Raw genomic sequence first — 27,109 nt, 5'->3', positions numbered from 1 at the left:
TTAACGAATGTGTGAGACCACACAGTACAGACGCTCTAACCCCTGCAGCGGCTTCACACAGTCACACAGGATGCACTTTCATTTCTGCATTTTTGATCCACCCCCAGCGCGGTGCTGAGCAGCTTGCTTTCACCCAAGACTCTGTTTCCTGCTGATGTCACTTGTTGACAGGGTCTCTGATAGGTGCGTGCTGTGTGCTCCCTGAGTCAGGAGTCTCAGAGCCACTAAAACAATTGAGTGTTTTCCCACATGGGCAGTGAAGGAAAGCTTTGGTAGCTGTTTTCTTAACTGCAGTGTGGTTTCCACATGTGAGTGTGCCCCCGGGTACCCTCGCGGAGCCACCCCCACATTCGGGGCAGGAGGTCTGGGGGACCACAGCGCCAGCTCTCGGCTATTCTCAGATGTGAGCAGGAGGCAGGGCTGGTGCTCGGTAGCTTCAGAAACATTATGAGAGCCTGATGTGATGCGGGATCCGCGGCTGCTCGGGCAGCCCCCACTGGCACAGCCTGAGGCCATTGGCAGGGCCCCCCACCAGGTCTGACCTCCTTCTATCCCATGGCACAGAGAGAAGGCGGTGAAGAAGCCAGCCCCACCTCCAGTGCCACCACAGGCCCCCAAGACCATTGCTCCCGCCCCAGAGTCCGCCAAGCCAGGAGACCCTCGGGAAGCCAGGAGGAGGGAGCGGCAAGCCCGGACCCCCCCCAGGAGGTGAGCACACCACTCTCAGTGACCCTCATTGGGATATCTGTACCTTTGGTTTCAGGGCTGGGGGAGGAGGCACTCCCAGGCAAGGCAGTCGAGGCCAGGGACCCATTCTGTCCCTGTCCTGTGGGGCTTTGGCTAGTCACGTTGCCTCACGGAGCCTCAGTTTCCCCATGAGTGCAATGGGAGGTGTTTGCCCATCCCCACTGCTCCACCTGAGGAGGGAAGGCACTTCCTCAACACCCAGAACCTTCCCTGGAAAGAGGCAGTGGTGGAGTGGGGACGCTAAAGAGAAGTTTAGTGTTTTTATTTTGAGGAAATGTTGTACTTAAAAAAAAAACAAATGAGCTCTACCCACTTCCAGGTCTTTGGCAAGTTACTGGTTAAACATTTGTATCAGGCCAATGATGAGCCCTGGTTTTGAGGAGAGTGTATCTTCCCTTTGTCAATTCGGCAGAGATGTGAGTGACGGGACTTTTGGTTGTGTTGCAGGCGGACCGTCAGTGGCAGCGGCAGCGGCAGCAGCTACAGCGGCTCTAGTTCCAGATCCAGGTCATTGCTGGCACCTCTCCGGCCCCAGTCCCCTCTGCCCCTGCCTCTCAGTCCGAGTCCAGGAACCGGGGAGAGGTCGCCTCAGCTGTGAGCATCCTTCTCCCTCAGGCAGCCTGTGGCTGAGAGCCGGCCAGGAGCAGCACGGCTGGGTGGCTGCACCTGAACGAGGAGGAGAGAACGGACTAACGCTCACATAGCAGGGAGCCTGGCCCAATAGCTCCCAGCACGTCGAGGGGCCCAGACACCCTCTGTCCCTACAAGTGCCCAGCAGGTCTGAGTGAGGCTGGTGTATCGGCCCTCGTGCCTGTTCTTGTCTGGAGGCCTGGGTCCTGCCCTGGTCTGTTATGCCTGAGGCAGGTGGGGACAGCCACTTTTTTTTTAAATCTGAGAAAAGAATAAGTAGAAAAGAATTCTGCTATTTAGTTGTTTAAAAAGAAGACAGTATTGAATCAGTCCTTAGCTTCCTTGAGTCAAACTTTCTCTTTCATTTCTAGACAGCAGGTGGTTTATGTACATTTGCCTAAATCTTTCTAAATAGGTTTAAAGACCTAACCTTTAAAAAATCGTTGGGCTCTCTTTCCTTCCCCCTCCCCTGCTCCAGCATCTGCCAACCTTAGGAAACAGTGATTGGTGCTTTGTCAGAGCATAAGAGAGAGTACTCAGCAGAAACCGACATGGCAGCTTTGGGCATTTCGGGTCCTTGTGCAGCGTGAGCTGTGACAGAACCCAGTACCCATGAGCTTGGCCAGCATTTTCATGCTTTCCTGAGACACCATGTGTTAAGGTAGTCTCCGATCTGGCGTCTGGTGTCACTGGGTTGATGCCCTCTCCCTTTGTGGTATATCATTAACCGGGACTCTAAATTTTGTCCCTAACTCTTGGGTCACACTTAGTCATATGTCCCTGCCCAGCAAACAATAGGGGGCCTCAACTTGGTGTGTGTCACCTGTAATCTGTCTGTGTGTCACATGTATCCAGCTTGAAATTTCAAGCTGACGGGTACATGTTCCTTAAAAATGGGAATTGGAGAAAGTGGACATAGAAACCCCCCAGTGGGGCCTCCAGCCCCTGCCTGTCTTGCCGTCGGGTCATGTGGATACAAACAGGCTTGTGTGTGTCTAGGTCCCTGAGCGTAAGCAGTGTCTCCTCGGTGTCTAGCGCCACGTCAAGCAGCAGCTCGGTGCACAGTGTGGACTCGGACGACATGTACGCAGACCTGGCCAGCCCCGTGTCCTCAGCCAGCTCTCGGTCCCCCACCCCAGCCCAGACCAAGAAGGAGAAAGGTACAGGGGCTCCTTGGATCCAGTGCATTGTGACTCCAAATGAGGGGTAGCTCCTTTGTGTAGAGAGGGTATAAGTAGCCTCGGTTGACACTACGTGCAGCTAGTCACACAAGGTCGCAGGGGCCTGCCAGTTGCGTCCCTGTGTGCCCATCCCCTGGCTGATAACGCACCCCTCCTCCAAGTGGCGCGGGGAAACCACCTTGCCAGGTCAGTGACCCTGACCCAGCATTTCTCATCTACAGGAAAATCTAAAAAGGAAGATGGCGTTAAAGAGGAAAAGAGGAAAAGGGATTCGTCCACACAACCACCCAAATCCTCGAAACCTTCCACAGGCGGGAAATCCACCCAGCAGCCATCCACCCCACAGCAGGCACCCCCTGGGCAGCCCCAGCAGGGTGCCTTTGTGGCCCACAAGGAGATCAAGTTGACACTGCTGAATAAGGTGAGGCCGGAGGCACTTCCGGTGGGAGCTCCAGGAAACCACACACTCGAAGGTCATCCTGAGACTGAGTGAGGGCCAAGTGGCCTTTGAAATTTGGTGGCTGGATATCACCCCTGCTCATCCTGCCCTGACAGACAGCCCTGTGAGAAATGGAGGGGCGCATGGGCAGGGGGCAGACAGGTTCCCTTAGCGCATCTGGGAGTGGGCGCTCTCCTTTCCCCTGAGAACATGCACCCTTGACCCTCCTTCCTGTGCCTGGGCTGGCCAGTTCCCACAGGGCAGCACTGGGACAGAGCAAAGCAAACTTGGCCTCTGTGAGTTGATGTCCCCAAGGCCCCGTGGGACTAAAAGAGCAAAAGGCTGAGCCCACTAGAGTCCTGTTCCCGGCTTATAGCCCCCAGGGAGTACAGCGTCTCTGCTGGCACCTTTGCTACAGAGAATGAAGGCCCCAAAACAGTGGGCCCTGCCTGCACTTGGGGCCACGTGGGCAAAGGGAGAGCCCAGAGGAGGGGCCTGTAAGAGCAGAGAGCAGGTCTGGGAGTGAGGATGTCACCACTCTGCTCCCTTCACTGTTCCGCCTGGTAGCCAACAGCTCCGGCCATGCGTCCTCACTGTGCCCCCTCCATTATTCCAGGCCGCTGATAAAGGGAGCAGGAAGCGGTATGAGCCCTCAGACAAGGACAGGCAAAGCCCTCCAGCCAAGCGGGCCAACTTGTCCCCAGACCGAGGTGAGCTCTGTCCCTGCAGGGGCTCGATGGGAGAGGGGCCAAGACACCTGCTTTTTAAAAACATTAAGGACACGTCTCATCTTACGGGATTATATCTATCAATATTTACTGTATTAGAAGTTAAAACTATGAACAATTTTTAATATTTATTTTTAAATAACAGTAGTAAGCCACTATATTTAACACAAACAACATTTTCAATGAAAAATAACTGTTTCCGAAAACAAAAGTTAAGAGCGGCATTGGTTTTTTTCTTTGTCGCGAATCTCTAATGTCTGGCTAACAGACAGTGGCTGGGTTCTTATCTCTTGTGATAGCACAAAACTCGGCCTCTGGAAAACTCCACCCCAGGCTGTGAGAACTTCAGCGCACCAAGCGCAGGCAGGGTCTCGGTGTTACTGTGAAAGCAGTCTGACTGTGGGACCCGCAGCGGTCCAAGGCCCCACGCCATGACTCGGGGAGCATCTTCCTGGCTGGCTTTAACAAGTAAAGCAAAACCTGAGTTTCACCAGGCCATCTTTCCTCCCCGAAATGGAAGGCAGAGGGGCCCGGCCAAACCCCCAGGCAGCTGGGTGTGCAGGTCCCAGGGCCTGTCAGGAGCGCGAGGCCGTGGGGAATGCTATTTGCCCCCGCCATGAGCCCAGGGCTGGTTTTGCCCCCAAGGCATAGACACCACGGTGGTCACGCTGACCCTCATTCACTCTAGAGCCCATGTGTCTCCACCGAGCGCTGACACCCGCCGCTCCCCCCCCCCCGCCCCCATCCACCTCACTCGGGCTCCGCACTCACTCAGCAGCAGTGCAGCCACTGCTCCCGATTGCTTGGTTTTGCTTTAATTTTTTAAACTACCGTGACTTTTGTTCCCCTTTGAAGACCCGTAAGATGAGTTTTTTTAGAGCAAGGAGAGAGGGTTTGTTTTCTTTGACTGGATAGTGAAAGCTCAGTGGTCTGTTCAGACGCTGGCTCTGGATACCTGGAGCCCAAATTGGAGTTCAGCGTCCAGGGTTTTCCGAGGCCTCACTCAAATGATCACTGTTCCCCTTCCGCCTTTCTCATCCGCTCTGCCCTCTGCCTCTTCCTGTAAAAATGAGGAAGCTGTTTGTGAGCTGTTGCTACTGTAACGGGGTCACTGGCATCCAGTAATAGTGCACCCAGTTACATGTGGGGCTGCCAGCCTCACATGTAACTGGGACCCTGGTCTTAACTTGTACCCTGTCACCCAGGTTCTCGGGACCGAAAGTCAGGTGGGAGATTGGGCTCCCCAAAGCCAGAGCGGCAGAGAGGCCAGAATTCCAAGGCTCCTGTTGCCCTGCCAGACCGGTGAGTACCCCGCCTGTGCCCTGGGCTTACTGCGTGGGCTCCTTTGCCTTGGGAAGGATCGGCAGGCCCGGAGGCAGCTGGGTAATATGCGGGGCTTAGACCTGGAGGCAAGAGGGCAGCCCCACACATGTCTCACTCTGTCCTATCAGGGGGTCTTAGAATGAGCCTGAGGCACTCAGCTCACCCATCTGAGGTGGGGGAGGGGAGTGGTCGGATGGGTCGCAGCTCTTTTCCTACCTTCTATGTCAGACGCAGGAAGTAGGAGAGTAATTTCCTTTTCCCAGGAAGTAAGCTCCAAGTTCCTCTGTGTACCTGCATCATGCAGCTCAGGGTCGAGGGCTGGGTGACGGAAGACATGGGGGGCACAGGACACAGGGAGCTATACAACTCCCCCCACACACCAGGGGCCCCCACGGTCTCAGGGGTCCTCCTAAGTCAGCAGTGTGGGGTTTCACCTCCCCACGGAGGGCAGTTGCATACAAGGACCGAAGCAGAAGGGACAGACAGGTTAGCAGAATGCCAGGCTACGCCCTGGACACTCATCCACCAGGGGAGGGGGGCTCTGTACACTGGGGAGAGGGTGCCTTCTGCCTGGCAGGTACAGCTTACGGGGTCCAGGCCCCACACTGGGCCTCGTGTTCCCCGCCTGGCAGGAAGCTTGTGGCAGAGGGAGAGAGGCACTTGGACCCTTCTAACAGCCTCTCCACCCCTGCAGGAAGCGTCAGTTATCACCCCAGTCCAAGAGCTCCAGCAAAGTCACAAGTGTGCCCGGCAAAGCCTCGGATGCTGGCACCGCGACCTCCACCGGCACCAAATCAGGGAAGGCCAGCACGCTGTCTCGACGCGAGGAGCTCCTGAAACAGCTCAAAGCCGTAGAGGACGCCATCGCTCGCAAGCGGGCTAAGATCCCTGGGAAAGTGTAGTGGGCCCTGCAGGCTCGGGCTCGGCCCCCCCACCAGAGGCAGAGACTCACGTGTTTTTATAAATAGGCTAAGCGCAGCCATTTTGGATTTTGCATTTAATGTCTTACTTTGGCTGTGATTCTTTTTAAAAATTAAAAAAGAAAAAAAAAGTTTCTCAGCTGGAAAAGAAGCCACACATGATGAAGATGACGCTGAACCCCCAGCCTTCTCCCAACTACATGATCAGTCCCTTCCCAGAGCAGAGGTCCCACCAGACAGACAGGCAGACAGCAAGCACCAAGCCAGAACGTGACGTAGTTTTCTGTAAATTGTAAGTCCCAGATGCCCGCATCAGCTGCCCCATACATTTTCCTCCCCGTTTTCGTTTTCTCTGTTAGTCAGATGAGTTCTCGACCTGCTGTGCGTGGTGTCCTCACCACGCGGCTCTCCTACTGTCGACAGGAACACCGAATGCTTCTGAGCAGCCTCTTCCCCAGCCCTACCCGTCCCCAGGATCAAAAAATATATATATTCTTGACAAAAGTCTGACTGGGAAATATTTCCTGTCTTTTATTTTAAGCATCAAATTGTTTTAGTTGATTTCAAAAGGAAAAAAAATAATACAGAAAAGACCAAAAAAAAAAAAAAAAAGAAGGAAAAGGCCAACGGTATTGTTGGGCATCTGTCTAATGTGGAGGGTCTTTTTTTGAGGGGTCTCCTAAAATAAAATATTTTGATAAGCAGCTGTCTTGCCTTGATGGTGATGTTTGCATGTGCCTGGGGCACCCCATCCCCTGCCCTCCGCATGGCACCGGAGCCAGCCACCTCACAACACCCACTGGGCCTGCCTAGCATTTAGTTGCCCCGGGCTGATGCAGGCTGAGGACATGGAGTCCTCCAGAGACCCCTGTGCGACTCGCTGGGAGCTGCCAGCCAGGAACAGCAACTGCTCACTCACTGGCCAGTCCAGGCACCTGGCCCTGGCCCCAGCCCCCAGGGAGCGCTGCGCCTTGGTCTCCATGGTGGAACTGGCCCTGGCTGGGCTTTGTGAACGAAAACCGGTGGCCGCCTTTCCCAGCAGTGGGACCTGGGCCAGAGAGGTCAGAAAGGACACTCCTCAGGCCAGACCAACACCCAGCCACAAAGCCAGTTCCCCACAGCCTTAAATGTGCCATCCATGCCCACACAGCTGTGCCCATAGCTCAGCTTAAGTCCTGGGCCCAGGACCACTCTGTCCACTGCAGACAAGAAATGTCAGCAGTTCTGAGAGCTGCTGCCCTGCTGTGCCCACAACAACTCAGCCCCAGGGGGGCCAGGACCCCCGGGGGGAGATGCCAGTGCTCGTTCCAGGTCTTTCTTTGTGGGACTAAACAGTGGTGCCATCGTCCTTAGGGTGCCCTGCCACCCTCGAGTTACTATAAAGCAAGTGCTGTAAGTACGGACAAAATGCTCCCCCAGAGCCCACACTGCTGCCCCCAGTTCCAGCTCTGCAGGAGGGCCCTGTGGGGCCAGCGTCAGGAGGCAGCAGCCTGGGGTTCTCACCTGGTTGCATGACCTGCTGAGCTGCAACCAGCTTACAGGGCGCATTCCACGGTGCTCTGCCCCTCCGCTACGTGGTGATTAAACGACACAAGCGCTGGGAGGGAGCAAGTGCTGTGGACTGGCCAAAACCACGCTGTTTTCCATTTCACATCCACGTCCCTCCCTCTTACATCACGGCAGCCTGTCATGTGTCTGCAATTTTTAGACTTATCTGGTTTGCTATCAGGTCAAAGCCAGGTGCAAAGGAAACTCCCATTCTTTGAATGGGTGGCTTTTAAGGACATGGAGCCAGAATCCAGGACACCTTGAGAGCCAACCTGTCCCTGTCACTCTGCCCCTGGGCCCTGCAATCCAGCCAGGCAGTGAGTGCCCCTCTAAAGCCAGGAGCCCACAGGCGAGCCCACCACACAGATTTCTGCACTCAGCCCTCCTTGCCCAATTGACCAGCTTCTTCCCATCCCAAAAGGCTGACCTGACCCTGATCTTAACGCCTGGGCTGGAGCCACAGCCCTGGGTTCCCCCGACCCAAGCTGGGTTTAAACTAGCAGTTTTCCATTAGCTGTCTGGAGGCATGGCTCACCTGCTACACGGGGGCAAGTGCCTGTCCTGGGAGGGGTGAGGCACACCCCGAGCCAACTCTCCCCTCCCCAGGTCTAGTGGAAAGAACATTCTAGGCCAGGCATCTGAGAAAAGGGAGGCCTCTGTTGTGTGATGAATCCTTGGGTATTTTTGCCCTCCAGGAAATGGGAGGGCTGAGATACTGACAGGTGGTTAACATGCAAATGATGGAAACAATTACGTTTCCCAAGTTCCATCTCTGCCTACCAGACTGCTCCCCGAGTTCTCCAGGCCACCGTGGGATCCCCTGCCTTCCAGTCCTCAGTCCTCCACAGCTGGAAGAGCCTTACCACCCTGCAGATGCTGACGACCCTAACCCCCAGCCTCCACCCTGCTTCTGCTTGCCTTTCCTCCCACCCCAAGGCCTTTGCACATGCTGTTTCCTGTTCCTGGCACTCTGACCTGGCTGACTCCTCCCACTTCCTCTCATAGCTCAGGCAAGCCCTCCCCTCCCCATCCCCTCAGTCCCTTCATTGTCTGCTGCCACAGTGCTGTCCTCAAGCTGTCACCTTGTCTCTCCTCAAGAGTAACCCTGGAGGCGCTTAGCTGGCAGCTCCCAACACTAGCTCTTCTCTTCTTGAGGGAAGGGGCCAAGGCCTTTGTGGGGACAGAGCCCCAAAGTGCAGTTTCCAGGCTCTCGCCCTCACGTGGAAATGTGCTGGCTCAGGTAGTAAATGGCCATCAACTGTGATTGGATGGCCATCAGCTGTGGCTAATTGGCCGTCAGCTGTAACCAGTGAGCCATTGGCCACTAATATAACTGCTGTGGCTACGCTAGCAGAAAATGGGGGCTAGCGAGAAGATGGTGGCTGAGCTAACAAGAGCGGATTGCAGAGGTGGATGCCGCCAGCGAGAATATAGTGATATGACTCCCCTACCTATGGCTCCATGGGTGTTCCTTTTTGGCCTCACCATATCCTGCGTTCTCTTGTGGGGAGCGGGAGCAGAGACCCCGCTGGACGCCCCGCATGACCGCCTTGATTTCCGTCTCCCAGCCCCATGGTCAGGCCTCTACCTGCCCCTACGCCAAACCCCATTTGGCTCCTCGCCTCCATTCTCTTCCAACCACCCAGCACCACAGCAGCTCCAAGAACTTGAGCTGAGGACACAAGGCCCTGGTCTTGGCCCTGGTGGACAAGCAAGCACCCCCACCCTGGACAGGCCCCCACTCACAAGGCCAAGTGCTGTGTACACCAGAAAACTGGGCTGTGTGAGAGACTGACCGCGCGCAGGGCTGCCTGGGGCCAAGTGTCAGGAAGGGCATGCCCTTGGGAGAAGGGGGAGATGGTATTGTCATCCCCATTTCACAGATGAGGGGACTGAGCCCTGCTGCTGGGCCTTCCTCCGGACGGGGGAAAACAAACCTGAAGCCCAAAGAACCTGGAGCAAATCCCTCTGCAGGCCAATTCCTAAACCAGGCCCACTGAGGCTGTTTCTCTCCAGCCAGGGCTGGAGGGGCTCTGAGCCACAGGCTGGGCCACTACAGAGGCACCTGGCGTGTCTGTCCCTGTGTCCCCTGTGTTTCTGCCTTCCTGCCTTGGCCTCTGCCTTTCCCTCCCCTGCCTTCCCTCTGCCAGTCTCTGGTTCCGTGTCTGTGACTCGGCACCTGTCTCCTCTGTCCATCCCCTCCTCCTGCATCCTGGTCCCTTCCACATCCTTCTCTCTGCACCTCCATCCTCTTCATCCTGATTCTCTGGGACTTGGGGGTGTGGTCGGCAGGGGCGTGGTCTGGAAAGGGCGGGACCCAGCGGGGCGTGGTTTGAGGAGGAGGGTCTTCCCAGCCACCGCCTCCAGGACGCTCTCTGGCGGTCCCCTGGCGGCCACCTTTCCAGTCTTGCCCAACCCGAGACTTCTGCACTTGCCTCATGCGCCCAGGAATGAGGTGCTGCCCAGTCCCGCCCTGCGTCTGTCCTTCCTGCCTCCACGCGAGGAGGGACCCCTGACCCCCAGTTCCCGCGCCGGTCCCGTCGGTCGGTTTCCAGGGGACTGACTGTTACGACCCCGTGGAACAGCTCTGGGGGCACCCGGGGCATACTACGGGGAAAGGTGAGGGCCAAGCCGGGATCCCCAATTTCCTGCACCCACGCAAGCGGCCGGCTGTTCGGAACAGACACAGTAACACAGAAGATGCAGACACCCGCGGGGGCGGTTAACGTCCCGGGGGGCACGTCTGGGGCCGGAGGGCTGGACCTGAGCATTCCCGCGCGCGGTGGGAACACTACGGGGGCCACTGCGCAAGCGACAGTTTTACAGCCTTTTCACTACCTAAACGAGCATCTGTGTGAGTGTTTAACTGGGCTTTTCAGCTAAAGGAAGCAATGTAGCTGACCCTGCACCCCACTGTCTCCCTGCACTGCAGCATGGACGGCCACACGGCCCCATGTGTGAGGCACTGTCACCCCATTTTCCCCACGGGAGAGTCCAGACTCATCTCTCTACCCTTCGTTCTGCGATAGTCATGGCGCATCTAGGTGCTAGGGAAGGTCGTGCTAGGGACACGGTCCCTGCCCTCAAGGGACTCACTACTTTTTGGGGACAGCAGGAGGACTAGAATTTTTCTGAGATCCCCAAATGCCCCAGCAGGGTGGCAGGTCTCAGCTCAGCCTAAGGAGGGTCTTTCTCTCCACCTGACCTAACCCACGGTACAAACACCTGTCCTGGGCTGTACTGGCTCAGTTGTGTGCCCCCCAAAAAGACATGTTGAAGTCTTAGCTCTGGTATCTGCGAGGAAGGTGCCGTCATCTGAGAAAAGGGTCTCTGTAGACGTAATTAAGGTAAGGCTCTTGAAATGAGGGTGAGTGTCCTTATAAGACACAGAGGAGGGGCCATGTGAACACGGAGGCAGAGGTTGGAGTGCTGTGTCTACAAGCCGAGGACACCAAGGGTCACCAGCAGCCACAAGCAGCTGGACGAGGCAGGAAGGATCCTCACTGAGACCCCAAAGGGAACCAACCTGCTGACACTTTGATTTTTCATTTGATTTTTCATTCCAGAACTGTGAGAGAATAATTTTCTGTTATTTTAACCTCCCCCCACCCCGCCAGTTTGTGGAACTTCATTATGGCAGCCCTAGAAAATGACGGCAGAGGGTGAGCTCCCCATTGCAGGAGGCATGCAAGTAGAGGGTAGATGGGTAGGGGCATCGTAAGGAAGAGCAGCCCCGGGAACTCTGCATGCATCCATCCATCGTTCAGACTAAGTGGGGAAAACAGTCACAGACACAGCACGTGTTCCCGGAGTGTTTCCATCCGGCCAACGTAAGCAGGACAGGATCTCCTTCAGTCCTCACCTGCTTCCCGGGAGGGCTACGTAGCCCTGCTTACAGGGACAAATACTAAGGCCCACAGAAGACAGTTCCTTGCCCAGAGACACACTCTGTTGAGTGAAGATGCTGGGAGGGCCCAGCCATCCATCCCACTGCCTTCTCCAGCCGCTCCCGTCTCAGGGGGTCTTCATGTCAATCAGCTGTGCGGTTCCAAGCCTAGAGACGGGCGCCATAATGGTGTACATTCTGGCACCTGCCAGCAGGTGAAGAAAGACTGGAAGGCAGGTTGACACCCTCCCTCCACCCGCTAGACCCTCCTTAACTAGACATTTTAGACTGATTTGAGAGGACCAGGGCAGACACGGCCCTTGGTCTTGGAGGGTGGCCAGGGCCCCAGGAGACCCCCGGGTGGTGTCCAAACCTCATTCAAAACTTTGCAAGACCTGGCTCCAAACTCTCTTCAGGGTAACAAAGCCACCTCCAGCACCTGCCTTCCCAGCCAGCAACCCCGAACAACGCTGAGTGGGTGGGGCGCAGGTGGGCTCCTGGGGCCTCCTTAAACAAAGCTTCCTAGGGTGTACTTCACTTTAAAGTTTCCAAGGCATTCTAGCCCCTCCATCTCAGGCTTCTCAGCTGGAACTTTTGTTGAGTAAAATCACAGAAGACCATGTGGAAACCTGCAGCTGCTCACTGGCCCCAGCCCCCCTTGTCTCTCCTGGAACCTCTCCCACCTGGACAGGAGGAGGCAGACCCCGAAGTTCACCTGATCTGATCATCTTAGATAAAAAATGGAACCGACCTCGTGTGCATCGGCAGGGATAGGAGCCCTGTGCCACAGCGTGGGATGAGCAAGCCCCACCCAGGTACCCGGGTCACCGGGTCCACATATCAAAAACATACAGTGGCATCAAAGATGCAAGTGGCAAAAGAATACTTAACCAGGAACCCTTTTATAGCACGTTGCGAGAATGTCACACGGGCAGGATGTGTTTGTGGCTCCATCCACAGGTGCTGAGCCTGGAGTCGGGTCCCTCTGGGTGAGGGAGTTGGGTAACAGGACAAGGTGACAATTGGATGGGGGCGAGAGGGAGGCTGGAGCATGGGGTGGGCCTGCCTGCCCTGGGCTGGGGAGGAGGGGACATTCACCAGGGACCCACAGGGAGGGGAGGAGGAAGAAGCGGCTGGGCACTTCCCAAGGAGGAAGCGGTGCTGGATTTTCCCCAGGTGTGGCTGAGGTATAAAGGGCACTGCAAGCCAGCCACAGCCAGGTGCACCGCAGGACCACAGCCAGGTGTGTCCCAGACGGCCATCAGGTGCACTCCAACTGCTCGGAGCCCAGCTGCTGCCACTGTGATGGTGAGCCACCTCTCCCCATGCCCCCACCTGGACGGTGTCATCTGGCCCAGAGGGGTGGCAGTTCCCTGACCCCCACACTAAAGATGTTGGGATGGGGTCCAGGAAACCCCCCCAATCTTGGGGTAGGACACAGACAGAACCCAGGAGCCCCAGTGTACTGGGGAGCAAGGGCTGAGGTGCTAGCCCCTCTGGGCCTCAGTTTCCCTAGCTGTGGAGGCTGGGTGGGCTGTACCTCATCTTTCCACAGGGAAGAGGGCAAGTTGGGGTGGCAGCAAGATGCTCCCTTCACTGGGGCCCCTCTGACCACCCACCACCTGTTTCATCAGCTCCTCCCTGGCCTCCTGCTTCTGCTCTGGCTGCCTGCCAGCCTGGCCCGCCACAGACCTCCACTCTGGGGAGGCTCCCACACCCATACTCGTGAGACCCCACGCTGCTACACAGCTGAGGAGCTGCCCCTGGGTCAGGTCCCGGCACACCTGCTGGCTCGAGCTGCCAAGTGGGAACTGGCTTTGCCAGTAGCCCTGGTGTCCAGCCTGGAGGTGGTGGGCCGCAGGAGGCGCAACAAGCAGCCCCCGACTGGGACCCAGTGCCCAGTGCTGCGGCCCGAGGAGGTATTGGAAGCTGACGTCCACCAGCGCTCCATCTCTCCCTGGAGATACCGGTGAGGCCTATGGGAGCTCCCTGGGCACTGGGATCCCCGCTGTGTGGCATTGGGGTCCCTCCCCTCTCTGGGCACTGGCTTAATGCAGAGCTCTCTAGCCTCAGTGTTTTCACCTGTTAAATGGGACAAGCACACTCACCTTCATCCAGCCAGGCCCCCCTACCCTGGACAGTGGGGCTCCATTAGATGACCTCCTTGCCGATGTTGTCTCCAAAATCTCAGCCCAGACCTTGGGTATCAGGGTCCTCTGGGAAAATTTGGGGCCCCCACTTGCGCCCCTGCAGAGTTTGAGCTGGGCCCAGAGGGAAGGGAAGGGGGCTCCTGGAAGCCTCCCCCCAGCTTCTGTGCTCTGGGAGGGTACTGGGGACGCAGACAAGCACCACGTTGAGCCCGGGCTACATGCCGGCCCTCCAGGAGCCACGCACCATCCTCCCTGCAACCTAATGCCTCAGCCCTCACTCAGGCTAGCAGCGCCCCTGAGCACATCGGTAGCCATAGGGGGAAGGAGGGACATGCCCCCCCCCCCAGGCTCTGGGGCTGGGCCTCACCCATCTGTCCCCACAGCGTGGACACAGACGAGAGCCGCTACCCGCAGAAGCTGGCTGTTGCTGAGTGCCTGTGCAAGGGCTGCATTAGCGCCAGGACCGGCCGAGAGACAGCCGCACTCAACTCTGTCCCACTGCACCAGAGCCTGTTGGTACTACGCCGCCAGCCCTGCTCTCGGGACGCCACGGGGACACCCACGCCGGGGGCCTTCACCTTCCACACTGAGTCCATCCGCGTGCCCATTGGCTGCACCTGCGTCCTGCCCAGGGTGGCATGATGACTGCCAGCCTCAGCTGTCCCCGCCCCGTGCCATGGGCAGGGATCACCTCCCAGACTGGACAGTGGGGATCTCTCTGTGGAGAGGGCCCCTCCTATTTATGTGTATTTATTAGTTATTTATATGCCCTGAGTGACCCTGTTTCTGCTGCCCGGGGTTCCTGAGCAGGTACAGGGGCTCCAGGCCTCTGGTGTAAGCACAGTGGAGAATGGACACTGGACGGGCCCGGTGACCGTGTGCTGGTCAGGCCCCACCTGGACACTCAGTTACCCTTTCACAAAAACAGACAGTGAGTCTAGAAGGAACCTGGTTAAGGAACTTCTTAAAACAGAAAAGGTGTTCTTAACGCCCCCACCTCGGTAATCCCCCGGGGCTTCCCTCACCCTGTCACTGGTCTCAGGCTGGTCCAGGCCACCCCAAGCTCCCTCTTCCTAGCCCCCTGTATTTCTAAAACAGTTATTTATTGTAAATGTAAATAAATATTATTACATTGATAAACAGCCCCCAGCACAGCATTGGATGGCACAGCAGGGGTGAGTGAAGTCACTCTCCTCACCCTCACCTGTCTGGTTGACAGCCAGCTGGACCCACAGGGGCAGCCACAGGCCTGATTCTGGCATATCCTTCCTGAAAGGTCTACACTTGAGCCCCAGTTGCATCCAGGGTGGGGAATGGGTTTAAACAAGTACAGCCCAAGTGTGCCCTGCTGGCACCTACAGTTTTCACCTGGTGTTCATACCACCTGGTGATGGTGTGGGGCCCAGGGATGGGCCTCCCTCCCACAGCCCAGTGGTGATGTAGGCAACCCTGCTGTACCCACGGGTCAAGGGTGTGCCAGGCCTTTGCAATGACAGCGAACACCTGGGGCATGCCTTTCTGCCCCAGGGACAGGCGTCTCTGAGGATAACTCCCAGGGGGTGTCAGCTCAGGGGGGCACCTTTGCAGCCTGGGCGAGCATCATCACCTTCCAGTGTCTGAGTCATGCTCCCTCAGCCCCAGCAGAAGCCAAGGCAGTTTCAAAGGCCAGTGCCATGGCCTGGACACCCCCCCTTGGGCTTCTGTCCACAGCTGGTCACCTTCCAGACCAGGGGCAGCAAAGCTAGCTAGCACCAGCAGGCCAGATGCCCCCCGGCTGCCTTGATGACTAGGTCAATGTTCTCACCACGTAAGTTCTAATTAGCGCATTTGGGTGTGTTGAGGTGGGAGGCATTTAGTTAAGGGGCGCAGGAGTGTGTGGCCTCAGCAGTTGTGGAAGGGGCTCTGAGGTAGTTCTGGCTCAGCTACGACCCCCTGTGGAGCCTGTTTCCCCACCTCTGATGGATAGGCCCAGCCAGCTTTAAGGGTTGACCTCAGGCTGTGAAGGCTGCAGGGCAGTTGTCAGCACCTCCCTTTCTAACTTGTTGTTCTTACCCACTGATTAACTTCCTGGGTGTGCAAGCACCCAGGAAGAGGGGAGGGTAACCTCTGTCTTGAACCTAGAAGGACTGTGGAATCAGCACATATTTATATGTACCTGTCACTGGGAATAGAGCAGTAAACAAAAGGAGCAGACTCCCTGCCTGCCCGCAGGGCACGCGGGGTGACAGACCACCACAGAATAAGCAGTAAAGCACTATCTTTGGCGAAAGAATTAAGGACCGTGATGCAGGGAAGTAGGAGGGGCTGCAATTCCAAACAGAGGGTCATCCCCCGCTCCCCCACCTGAGCAAAGGCCTGGATGGCCAGCCAGGGACAGGCGCTCCAGACAGAGGGAACAGCCTATGCAAAGGCCCTGAGAAGGCAGCGTGCCTGTGTCGGAGGGTTGAGTGGGGAGTGACTGTAGGATCCGCATGCAGAGGGCGTCTGTCCTGCGCTGCGAAAGATTATGGGTTCTGAGCCCGCACTGGGCGTGACAGCTGCAGTCCTGGGAATGGCCTGCAAGGGGCAGGGCAGAGCAGGGAGGTGATAAGGGGTGGATTTATGCTGGAGACAGAGCACGGATAGGTCTGGGGTTCATAAAAGCACGTCAAGGGGGCCTGAGGCTTTACTGCCGTTCTGGAAGGCCAGAGTGCTTGTGTCTCGGGGCAAGGCTGGTACAGGAGTGCTGGTTGGCCCTGGAACATTAGAGGACCCCCAGTTCTGCAAGTAGGATTTACTGAGAGCAGGGGGGCCAACAGGAGGGAGGCATTTAAGGATTTTTCCAGGGTTTGAGAGAGTGGGAGATTGAGGAGAGCCCATCAAGGAGGAAGGGGCTTTCCAGGCTGGGCTGTGAGCTGAAGCCAGGCAAAGCTGGGTGTGGGGACAGAGCCCCAGAAAGCAGTTTCCAGTCTCTCGGCCTCACATAGAAAGGTGCTGGCTCAGGTAGTAAATAGCCATCGACTGTGATTGCATGGCCATCAGCTGTGGCTAGTTGGCCGTCAGCTCTAACCAGTGAGCCATTGGCCACTAATATAACTGCTGTGGCTAGGCTAGCAGAGAAAAAATGGGGGCTAGCAAGAAGATGGCGGCTGGGCTGGCAAGAGCGGATTGCAGAGAGGCGGATGTCGCCAGCGAGAATATAGTGGTATGACTCCCCCATCTATGGTTCTGTGGGTGTTCCTTTTTGGCCTCACCATATCCTGCGTTCTTATGTGGGGAGCGGGAGCAGAGACACTGCAGGCCACCCTGCATGACACCCGGCATGACAAATGGCGCAGCGAGCAGGGTCTCCCGCATGACACTGGGCGACCACAAGGGCTCCCAGCTGGGGAGTGACAGGCGGTACCCAGGAGGTCCACGCTGGGCCCTGCCCCTGAAGCCCCTCACCCCCGCTCCCAGCTGGTCGGCCATCCTGGATGACACCAAGGGAAGGGGCCCCAAGATGAAGGCCTGCTGGGCTCCCTGCCCAACCCCCTAGTTCATTGCTTTGCTTGTTCACTCAGCCACTCAGCTGGGACTAGGGGCCTCCAGAAGCTGAGTCTGGGAAGGTCCAGGAAAGCTGGTAGGGAAACACACACTTACTCCTCCCAGGCCTGGAAATTTAATTTCCAGAGTAGAAACTCAAATACTTGGAATTCCAGATACTGTATTTCACAGAATAGAAGATGCTCTGTGATTTCAAGTGTCACTGAGAAAGATGATCAGTGGCTTTGAATGACACGGAAAGAGGGCCTGTGGTTCCGGGGGCAAGAAAAGGGGTGCCCTTGGGTTCTGGGTGGGCTACCCCCCCTCAGGAAGAGCTACTAGAGACAGCAACCACCTGGGTTGCAGGTCAAGGTGCCTGTCACACAACCTCATCGGTCACTGGAATGGGGTTTTCCTGGGGGCCACTGGAGACTCCTGTTGCCACCTCCTCCTCCTCACTGAGCTTCTTGCGAGCTTCAGCTGGAGGCCGGGGTGGGGGGTTGCTGGGCGGCTGCTTGATGGTGGCCCCCACCTGTGGCCGCTCCTTGGGCTTGGGCTCGATAGGGGTCCACTGCTCACCACGGATGGCTGCCTGTGGGATACGGAAGCGCTGGGCCCTAGGGGACTACAGGAGCCACCCCCACCCTGACCCCGGGCTCTGCATTCCCCCACTCCCACCAGGGGACAGGGTAGGACCAACTCTGAATTCAATTAAGACCTGAAGGGACTGTAGCTCAGAGAGGTTAAGTAACTGGCTTGAGGCCACACAGCCAGGACCTGGCTCTGCCTAACCTCAAACTGAAGTTATTTCACCATGCCAGGAGGGGCCCCAAGGGGGAGAGTGGACATGAGGAATCCCTGGGCTTCTGAAAGAGCCCCTGGAGGCCGCTTTCCAGACTCCCCCCAGGAGCAGGACAGGGAGGCCTTGCCTGTGTGTCCATCATGCTGAGTCAGGAAGACAGGTAGCACCCACGGAGGGAGAGGCCGGGGGGACAGACAAGAGGGCAGGAGCCCACTCACCCTGGACCCATCCCGGCCTGGAGCCTCTCCAAGGCGCCAGGCCTATTGTGGGGTGAAGAGTGTGCAGCTCAGGGAACTTGTTAAAATGCAGACTCCTAGGCCCCTGGGTCACCACTATTCCTATTATCACACCAGCAAGGACATAGGCTCCTGGCCTTGGCTCGGCCTGCAGGCGGCTGCAGGGACCAAGGCATCAAGCATTAGCCGGACTGACCACAGTCCACACCACTCACCAGCAGATAGATACCACTTGAGATGGCCAAGCAGGCTGTCCCCAGGATGGTGGCAAGCAGGAAGCCAGCTGGTACAGACAGCCTGGGGAAGAGGGGGGAGGACAAGAGACTCAAAAGGGTAGTCAGCAGATGTTGGCAAGGGGTCCAGGTCCTGGGCAGATGCCACAAGATCTTAGGACAAAATAGACCATAAATGTGCTAGCCACAGGACCCTGGGTGGAGGCGACATCCAACCCTGCCAAATGCAGGGCTTCTATGTTTGGGCCCCTGCAGCTGTCCTCTGCCTGGACTTGTACCCTAACAAGCTTAGCCCCAGTTGCCATGTTGGGGGGAGGCCCAAGCAGCTGCGTGTTCCAGCCTCACCACAGTCACCACCACACACGTGCGTGAGGCAGGCGGCCGAACCACCCAGCTGGGCCCTACCAACCCCAGAACCCTGACTGTTCCTGATTTAAGCTACCAAGGTTTGCGGCGAACTGTTCCGCAGTAAGAGATGAGGGATACAGGTTTGGGGAAACCACTGGCTGAGCCTGGGACCTGGGTTTTGTTTGGGAAAATAGCTGGGCTAAGAGGGGCCTGACCCACCCCAAGCTCTCCTATCCAGGCAGCCAGGCCAGTGGGAGGGTCGACCCCAGGGCGCTCCTGGGCCTGAGAGTGGGCAGGGACTCACCCAAGGTGCAGGATGGCACGGACGTAGTAATTCCTGGAGAGGGGCCCGAACAACTTCACCACTTTCGTCATGTACTTCTGTCCACTAGGCCGAGGGAGAGAGGGAAGGCAGGCTGGGTCCTACTCAGCAACCCCACTACCCACGCTGCCCCAGAGCACCCTGGCTTCCTCCCTTCCAGGGGCCACGGGGCCACAGCAGCTGGGCAGGCACCAGCTGTGGTTTGTCCAGGAGGACGAAGGTGTTGGTGCGAGAGCTTCAGAGGGACAGAGCCAGGCTCCTGCAGGACTCCTGACCTGGTGTCCTGCCCTTGTGGGTTCTACCCAGCCCCTAGGATGGGCCCCAGAGCAGGTGGGGGACTCACCATCTCTCCATCGTGGAGCCCTTTCTCCTCTTCCCTCGGGGGTACTCCAGCAGGCAGATAAACACACCTGCCACACTAATTCTGCAGTTAAGGAACAGCCCAGGCCAGCCCGAGGGGCCACAGTGAGAGGCTCTTTGCTGATGAGAAACAGAGACATGCGGCAGCAACCGCCTGGGGCCACATAGCATGGAACAACCAGGCAGGATTCCACAGGTCTGGCCCCTTGGCTGCCTGTCCTGTGCCCTCCCTCCTCCACACCTGCCTTGGCTTCCAGAGGGCCTACGACAGCTGGCCGCAGGGTAGGAGGGGACGGAGGGGCCCAGCCCATTCCTGGATAGCCCCAGGCAGGCCAGGGGGACAGCTGATAGAAGGGGGTACACAGGGGATCCCTGGGGGCGCTGACACTTCCCACTTCCTCACCAGGAACTAGACAAGTTGCTTCACTGCTTGACAGCAAGCCCTGGCTTCCAAAACTGCAGCTGAGCCTATTCTGAGTCTAAAGGGCCCAGGGATGTGAGCAGCACTCTACAAACTGTGAAGTGCTGTGCTCCCAGAGGCACTGGCATCTCTACTCCCAGTCCACGTGTGCTGCCGCAGGCAATGCCACTCTCCCACCCCCACCCCGCCCCATCCTGGGGTTTACGGTAGGAGGATACATGGAGTAGGCGCCGAAGTACCACTGGGTGAACTGGCCAGCAGTGGCCACAATGCCGCCCGTGATGAGGACTGTGGGCAGAGGAGAAGCAGGTTAGTAGGGGCCCCGCACTTGTGGGAGGCGCATGCCCCTGTCCCATTCCTGCAGGGGTGGGGTCCGCAGGGGGCTCTGGCCACCTTCCCTTGTACTCCCCCCTCCCACAGCTGGGCCACCAGCCCACCCCAGAGCAGCCCTCATGTCCATCAACACTTATGCCCAGGAAGAGGACCCAGGCAGTTACAGACCCCTGCACATAAGGAGACACCTTTCCCTAGGAAGTGGCATGTGAGCTGGGGAAGAGGCTGAAGGAGCCTCGGGTACTGGTGGAGCTGGGCCTGTGTCCCAGGGACTGTGGGGGCACAGCAAGCCTCTGAGCCCTGGGTGAGGGGAGGGTCATGGACTCCAGCTTGGACATTCACTCTTTTTTTAAAATTATATACACACACACACACACACACACACACACACACACACATATATATACTATATATATATATTTTTTTACTCTTATTGGGGAATATTGGGGAACAGTGTGTTTTTGTTTTTTCCAAGGCCCATCAGCTCTAAGTCGTTGTCCTTCAATCCAGTTGTGGAGGGCGCAGCTCACTCCAAGTCCAGTCGCCATTTTTAATCCTAGTTTCAGGGGGCGAAGCCCACCATCCCATCTGGAATTGAACCAGCAACCTTGTTGTTAAGAGCTCACGCTGTAACCAACTGAGCCATCCGGCTGCCCTGAACACTCACTCTTGAGCTCTGTGACCACTTGTGATTTTGTTTTTGCTTTATGCACTGAAAGACTATATTGTTGACTGTAGATTTTGTATCTGCTTCATGGAAGCCCTCCCCTCATTGCATGGTGTTCCTGTTTGCCCCTATTCCTGTGTTTCACCTTCATTTAGTTTTGTCTGATACCGATATCCCTACACCTTTCTTTGGTTAGTATTTGTCAGCTATTCCAACCCTTTATTTTTAGCTCTGCGTGTTCTTGCTGTAAATGACATACATCTGGATTTTTTCTCCCGAGGAATTTTTTTTTTTTTTTTTTTTTTTTTTGCAATTTTTTTTGTGGTAGAATACATATAACATAAAATTTTCCATTTTAGCCATTTTAAAATTAACAGTTGAGTGGCCTTCAGTACATTCACACTGTTGTGCAACCATCACCACCATCCATCCCCAGAATTTCCAGCAATTTATTGAGGTATAATTATTACACACAGTAAAATATACAGGCATAAGCTTGATGCCTTTTTACATGTGTATCCAAGTCAAGATGCCTATAATCCCAGAAAGTTCTCTTGTGCCCCTATCCAGTCAAGACTGGAACCCTAGATCTGGCTTCTTTTGCTTAATGGAAGGCTGTCAAGGTCATTCATGCCGTTTGGGTGGATGGACCACTTTTTCTTATAGAGTTGTTTCTATTGTATGAATTTATCCATTCTTCCATCTTGGGGAAATGTCAGTTGCTTCCAGTTTTGGGCTATCACGAATAAGCTGATATAGCTGAATTTTTAACCAATCTGGTAGTGTACTTAACAGAGTTTATGGACTGTGATTGCAGATAATTGTAACTTATTTTATCTTATTTTGTGTTTTCTCTTTAACAAGTGCTTTTGTTGCTTCTCCTGCCTCCTGTTGACTTGATCAAACTTTAATTTTAAAATTCCTCTTTCTGAACCACATGTAGAATGTTTAACTTCAATCTCATCCCCAAATTACTCATTATTATTAATTATTTACAGTCAATAGTCACCAGTATCGTCATTCTAGCATCCCAGTCCTTTCTTCTGGATTCAAGATTCAATTTCCCTCTTCCTGAAGTACCTCATTTAGTCGTCCTTTTGATGAGGGTATGTTAGCAGCAACTCTCTGGATATCTGAAAATACTCTCATTCTGAATGATAGATCATCTGGATATTAAATTCATGTTTTTGTCTCAGCACCAAGGATAATATTCCATTGTCTTCTGGCATCTATTATTGATGATACGAAGTCTGAAATCAGTCTTAAACCAATCCATTTTTCCCTCTGGTAAATTTGAAGATTTTCAGGGCGGCTGGATGGCTCAGCTGGTTAGAGTGTGAGCTCTGAACAACAAGGTTGCTGGTTCAATTCCCACATGGGATCGTGGGCTGTGCCCCCTGCAACTAAAGATTGAAAACGGCGACTGGACTTGGAGCTGAGCTGCGCCCTCCACAACTAGATCGAAGGACAATGACTTAGAGCTCATGGGCCCTGGAGAAACAGTTCCCCAATATTCCCCCAAAATTTTTAAAAAATAAGTAAAAGCATCTGACCCTCGAAATTTCTTTAAAAAACAAAAAAATGAAGATTTTCTTTAATGGTCTGTAATTTTATTACAATGTGTCCAAGAAGGGATTTATTTTCCTTTATTTTATAAGGAACTTTCTTTTCTCCTTCAATTTTGGAAATGTTTAACCATTATCCCTTTCACACTGCCTCCCCCCAGTCTATTGATTCTCTCCTCCGGAACCCCCAATATATATGTTGGGTCTTCCTGTACTATTATTGTATGATTCAACTTCTTTCTGCTACCTTCTGTGAGGTTTTCTTAGATTCATCTTCCACTTTAACAATTTTCTTATCATCTATAGATAGTGTTTAATTCATCCATTAACCTTTAATGACTATATTTTTTATTTCTAGACATTCTATATTAGTCATTATTTGCACTGTCCTCTATAATTTTCTACTCCTTTATCCCCTTGAACATAACCGTCTGTTTAAACATGTACACGTAGTCTCAAGTCTCTCCCAAAGGGCACTCGTAGTTGTGGTTTTAAGGAGGCACATTTTCCTGTTTAATGGTGTCTGCTTCCTCAAACGGTGGGTATGTTTGTGAGCTGTGCCCAGCAGGGTCTGTTTTCTTGTGGCAGCCTTGTGTCCTGGTTGAGGAAATGCCCTGACAGAACAGTTTCACATTTGCTTCTATAGGTTTCTCCAGTCCTGAATGGAGTCTATCTGAATTTCTTGGTCAGTGGTCCTTGTAGCACTGGGTAGAGTAGATTCAGCCTTCACCCCATGCATGCTGTGTTTCCCCGAAAATAAGACCTAGCCAGACAATCAGCTCTAATGCATCTTTTGGAGCAAAAATTAATATAAGACCCGGTCTCATTTTACTATAAGACCGGGTCTTATATAATAAGACCAGGACTATAATATAATATAATATATATAATTAATATAATTAATATACTATAATATAGTATAATATAATATAATTTAATATAAGACCGGGTCTTATATTATAGTAAAATAAGACCCAGTCTTATATTAATTTTTGCTCCAAAAGACACATTAGAGCTGACTGTCTAGCTAGGTCTTATTTTCGGGGAAACACGGTAGCACAAGCCTGAGCTTCCAGGGGTTTTGCCTTGTTTGTTGCTTTTTTCATCCAGGCCCTGGCAGCAGATGGCAGCTTCCTTGGGGGGGACAGTTTTCTAGTCTGTTTCTTGTACAAGTAGCCTTTCCTGGCTCTAGCCTGAGGCATGCAGCTCAGTTTCAGCCCTTTTCACACAGAGGCTCCAAAATCCCACTGGGTAAAAACCCGAACATTTGTTGGTCCCAATTCCCTAGGTACCCCTTTCTTCTGCCCCAACCCACCAGCTTGAAACCTCACTCTGCTTTTGTTGCCAGCATTATTTCCCATCCTTGGAGTGGAGCTCAGCTATATATTAACTCTTTTGGTTTGCTCATCAGCACTTCTGTGAGTTGGAAGAGGGAGGGGTGGTCTCTCCATGTGCTCAGTCAGTATAAGGCCCACTTGCCTTTTGGGGTGTGATTTTCCCATCCTGAGCCTCAGTTCTGCTGCTTGCCATCAGCAAAAGGGGAGCAAAGACACCATTGGCTGACCAGGAGGTGTGAGGGCTGACTACACACCGCATGCAGGGGCTCTTGTAAGTGAATGTAGGGACAAAGCAGGAGCAAGACAGATAAGGCCTCAGTTCTTGTGGGGCTTATAGTCTCAGGAGCGGACAGAAATAAACATCAGAGATGGTGAACTGGAACAAGAGACTGTGACAGAAATGTCTAGGTGCTCTGGAAAGACTTTTCTAAGCAGGTGACATTTGAACTGAGAAATGAACGGCAGAGCCAGCCATGGATGCTTCAGACAGAAGAAACCGCTTATGCAAAGGTCCTGGGGTACGCCTAGGAAATCTGGGAACAGAGATGAGGTCTGTGCAGTTGGAATGACTGAGAAGGGAGGGGGACAGGGACAGAGCAGTCAGACTCTGGCTTTTATTCTTCGCAGTTGGACCCACTGGAGGGTTTTCAGCAGGAGGGGACATGATCTGATTAGACGGAATTTTCTACAATAAAAAAGAAGCCTGTTGCAGGCAGCTGCTAACAGGGTCTAGCCAGGCCTGAGCAGTCTCAGGTGGCTGCAGTTTATACGGAGTCAGGAAAAAAAGTCAGCAAGAGGAGGATCTCAGAGCAGGAATGGCCCTAGAAGACCTTCCAGTAAACTGCCTCGTTTGGTGATGGAGGAAACTGAGCTGCAGCTTGTACGTTCTCTAGGTTTGATTTCATTGTCTGTAAAGTAGAGGCAGGAACAGCTCCAGCCTCATGATCCTGAGGACATTAGCTAAGGCAAGGAAGGTTCAGCTAGCACACAGTGGGCATGCCATGAACAGGGGTGCTGGGGGTGCTGCACCCAAGGAGACTGGAACCCATGCCTCTCAGAGAGCTCCGAGTTTGGTGCCCTCTGTCGCCTTTTACTTCTTGGGGGATGAGGAGCTGTGAGAGGAAGGGAGGCTGGTCTGCAGCTGTTTAAGGCCTCATGACCTGTGGCAGACAGGGGAACTGCTTGGGGACAACTCTGGGGAGAAGTGAGGAGAGCTGGGGCAGACGGATGGCTCAGTAGGTTAGAGCGCCAGCTCTGGGCAACGGGACGGCCGGTTCAATTCCCACGTGGGCCAGCGAGCTGTACCCTCCACAACTAGAATGAAGTCAATGAGCTGCTGCTCAGCTCCCGGGTGGCCAGATGGCTCAGTTAGTTGGAGCATGTCCTCTCAACCACAAGGGTGCCAGTTCAACTCCTCAACTCCCACAAGGGATAATGGGCTGCGCCCCCTGTAACTAACAGCGGCAACTGGACCTGGAGCTGAGCTGCGCCCTCCACAACTAAGATAGAAAGGACAACAACTTGACTTGGGAAAGTCCTGGAAGTACACACTGTTCCCCAATAAAGTCCTATTCCCCTTCCCCAATAAAATTAAAAAAAAAAAAAAAAAAGTGAGAACTATCTAACTCACTGACTTCTCACTCACTCTAGACGCCAAACTCAAGGGGGTGACCTGCCTGAACAGACCATTAGGCTTCATGACCCAAAACTGCTCACCCCAAAATGTGATCTTACAGTTCAGGGGCCAGAGAGACTTCATTTATATCTGCTCCCTTCCCTCCCAGAGCTTTACCAGACTCCTGTCCCCAGCTGGCAGAGGGGCCTCAGGGTGGGTCCCAGGGAAATGGTGGTGGGCTAGGACCCTCCTCATCACTACATTCCCCACCGTCTTTCCACCCACCCACTCCCACTGGGTGCAGGTCCTTCCTGGAAATGGCAGGTCCCCAGAGGCAGGCAGAGCCTCTGGGCAGCTTCCTCTTGCCTCAGACTCTGCCTGGGCCCAATCTCACCATCCCTAAGTGGTTCCACTTCCAAGTACAGCACAGGGGTGCAGACCCCACTGTGTTTTCACCAGAGCTCCTGAACACAGGCTCAGCATGACTGAGGGGGCCTGCCATCCTTCCCCAGAAGCAGTCTCTGATAGTTGGGCTGGGAGGGGTCCCTCTGGGCGGTTTTAGATGTCCTGTGAAGGCTCAGGGCGGGGGAGGGAGCCCCTCGCGACCCCTGGGGCTTCCAGGGCAGGAGGAACAGCAGGAGTGGGTGGTCCTGCCAGGTTTTCCCAATCCTGGAGGGTGGTAACTCCCGGAAAGCACCCGGGGTGAAGGCCTCTTCCCCTAGGGCTGCAACTTCCTCTATCTGCGGGGTGAGGTCCGGGTGGGGTGGCGGGGGTGAAAAGGGGACAGCAGAAGGGGGGAGGGGACGGGGGCGCGGGTATCTGCGGGGACAGGAGGGTCTCCGGACCACCTCCCTAGCCCGAGGTCTCCCACTGCTGGGCAGCCCCAGGCCCACTTCCCCGCCATGCAGCTGCAGGTTTCCGCATAAGTCTCGGAGACCCACACCCCCAGGATTCAGCTCCCGCCTCCCGGCCCGCAGCCCGGAGTCTCTGACTCGTCAGGACCCTGGCTCCCCTGCCCTGTTTCCAGCCCACCCGGTCCCTCGGCCTGCAGCCTGGGGTCTCGGCGTTTCCCGTCCCGCCCCGCGTGCCAAGCCCGGGCTCACTCACTCAGGCCAGACGCCAGCGCCTGCTCGTTAGCCCACATGGCCCACTCGATCTGCCCCATGGCGACCAGCAAAGCGGTTCGGCTTAGCTCCGCTGGGACACTGAGCCCGGCGCGCCAGCCACCTCCCAGCGCGAAGTTCCGGTTCCACCCCCACCCTGTCCCCTAGTTCCTCGGGTGCAGCCCCGCCCCACCCTGAGTTCCGGTCCCGCTCCCAAGTGACGGGCCTGGACAGCAAGGGGCCGAGGCTATTGCGGTGCTCGGGAGGTTTGCTCCGGCCTCCAGAATTTTTGCTTGCGGGTCGGAGGGGTCTTCCGCCTCACTTCCCCGGGGCAAACCGTGGCCCCCGCCAACTTGGATGCCCACTTGGTGCCAGGCACCTCTCCTGTCAGCTCCGAGCCTGGTCAACCTGGGGCATCCTAAGCATCGCTTGGGGGTCTTGGACATAGGCAGAGGGGGGACCCAGTGAGATGGACACCTGCTTCAGAAGGCAAAGTGCCCTCATAATGCTGGGCTCTCTTAAGTGCCTACTGAGGACGGTGAGCAGGCCAGGTTCCCAGAAGGGTTTTAAAGTCCAGAGATTTGACCATGCCCACTGGGGGGAGGGGAAAATCCCCTCAAGGGAGAAGGACCTCAGACCAGGAGCCTGGGGGACCCCTCCCTGGAAGTCAGTGCCCAATACTAAGGTCAGTGGCAGGCCCAGCGCCTACTT

The 27,109-nt window shown here is 55.3% G+C and overlaps 3 protein-coding genes and 1 long non-coding RNA gene across 5 annotated transcripts in view; 2 read left to right on the top strand and 2 right to left on the bottom strand.

Moving 5' to 3' along the window:
• Positions 1-6,672, top strand: part of ZC3H18 (zinc finger CCCH-type containing 18) — a 59,642-nt gene extending 52,970 nt beyond the window's left edge. For both annotated transcript variants that reach the window (XM_019742696.2, XM_019742695.2), the window contains 7 exons: positions 565-708; positions 1,195-1,254; positions 2,377-2,537; positions 2,780-2,979; positions 3,614-3,707; positions 4,931-5,027; positions 5,743-6,672. In XM_019742696.2, the coding sequence (XP_019598255.2) occupies positions 565-708; positions 1,195-1,254; positions 2,377-2,537; positions 2,780-2,979; positions 3,614-3,707; positions 4,931-5,027; positions 5,743-5,950 (964 nt within the window). In that variant the 3' untranslated portion in view covers positions 5,951-6,672. The remainder of the gene's footprint in view (positions 1-564; positions 709-1,194; positions 1,255-2,376; positions 2,538-2,779; positions 2,980-3,613; positions 3,708-4,930; positions 5,028-5,742) is intronic.
• Positions 4,089-8,159, bottom strand: LOC141567467 (uncharacterized). Its single transcript, XR_012490108.1, has 4 exons — positions 8,052-8,159; positions 5,265-5,366; positions 4,681-4,785; positions 4,089-4,184 (listed from the first exon to the last, which is right to left on the bottom strand). It is a non-coding gene; the product is annotated as an uncharacterized LOC141567467 (long non-coding RNA).
• A 4,438-nt stretch (positions 8,160-12,597) lies between these two features.
• On the top strand, positions 12,598-14,343 carry IL17C (interleukin 17C). Its single transcript, XM_019742698.2, has 2 exons — positions 12,598-13,371; positions 13,936-14,343. The coding sequence occupies exons 1-2, from the start codon at positions 12,728-12,730 to the stop codon at positions 14,192-14,194; spliced, it is 903 nt and encodes a 300-aa protein (XP_019598257.2). The 5' UTR covers positions 12,598-12,727; the 3' UTR covers positions 14,195-14,343.
• A 2,877-nt stretch (positions 14,344-17,220) lies between these two features.
• Positions 17,221-26,548, bottom strand: CYBA (cytochrome b-245 alpha chain). The gene is made up of 6 exons (XM_019742697.2): positions 26,403-26,548; positions 19,997-20,066; positions 19,341-19,415; positions 18,980-19,063; positions 18,310-18,391; positions 17,221-17,648 (listed from the first exon to the last, which is right to left on the bottom strand). Exons 1-6 carry the CDS (start codon positions 26,458-26,460, stop codon positions 17,436-17,438), a joined length of 582 nt encoding a protein of 193 aa, XP_019598256.1. The 5' UTR covers positions 26,461-26,548; the 3' UTR covers positions 17,221-17,435.
• Between the last annotated feature and the right edge of the window lie 561 nt (positions 26,549-27,109).

Source organism: Rhinolophus sinicus, linkage group LG11 (genome assembly GCF_036562045.2).
Source record: "Rhinolophus sinicus isolate RSC01 linkage group LG11, ASM3656204v1, whole genome shotgun sequence".
Lineage (NCBI taxonomy): Eukaryota > Metazoa > Chordata > Mammalia > Chiroptera > Rhinolophidae > Rhinolophus > Rhinolophus sinicus.
Note: the sequence above shows the minus strand (reverse complement) of the source record. Positions and strands in the feature narration are given on the sequence as shown.

Coding starts and splice junctions, on each gene's coding strand:
- IL17C (XM_019742698.2), top strand. CDS start 12,728: ATGCCCCCACCTGGACGGTGTCATCTGGCCCAGAGGGGTGGCAGTTCC. Junction 13,372..13,935: donor ATCTCTCCCTGGAGATACCG/GTGAGGCCTATG, acceptor CTGTCCCCACAG/CGTGGACACAGACGAGAGCC.
- CYBA (XM_019742697.2), bottom strand. CDS start 26,460: ATGGGGCAGATCGAGTGGGCCATGTGGGCTAACGAGCAGGCGCTGGCG. Junction 18,392..18,979: donor CGTGCCATCCTGCACCTTGG/GTGAGTCCCTGC, acceptor CCTCTTCCCCAG/GCTGTCTGTACCAGCTGGCT. Junction 17,649..18,309: donor CAAGTGGTATCTATCTGCTG/GTGAGTGGTGTG, acceptor CGTATCCCACAG/GCAGCCATCCGTGGTGAGCA.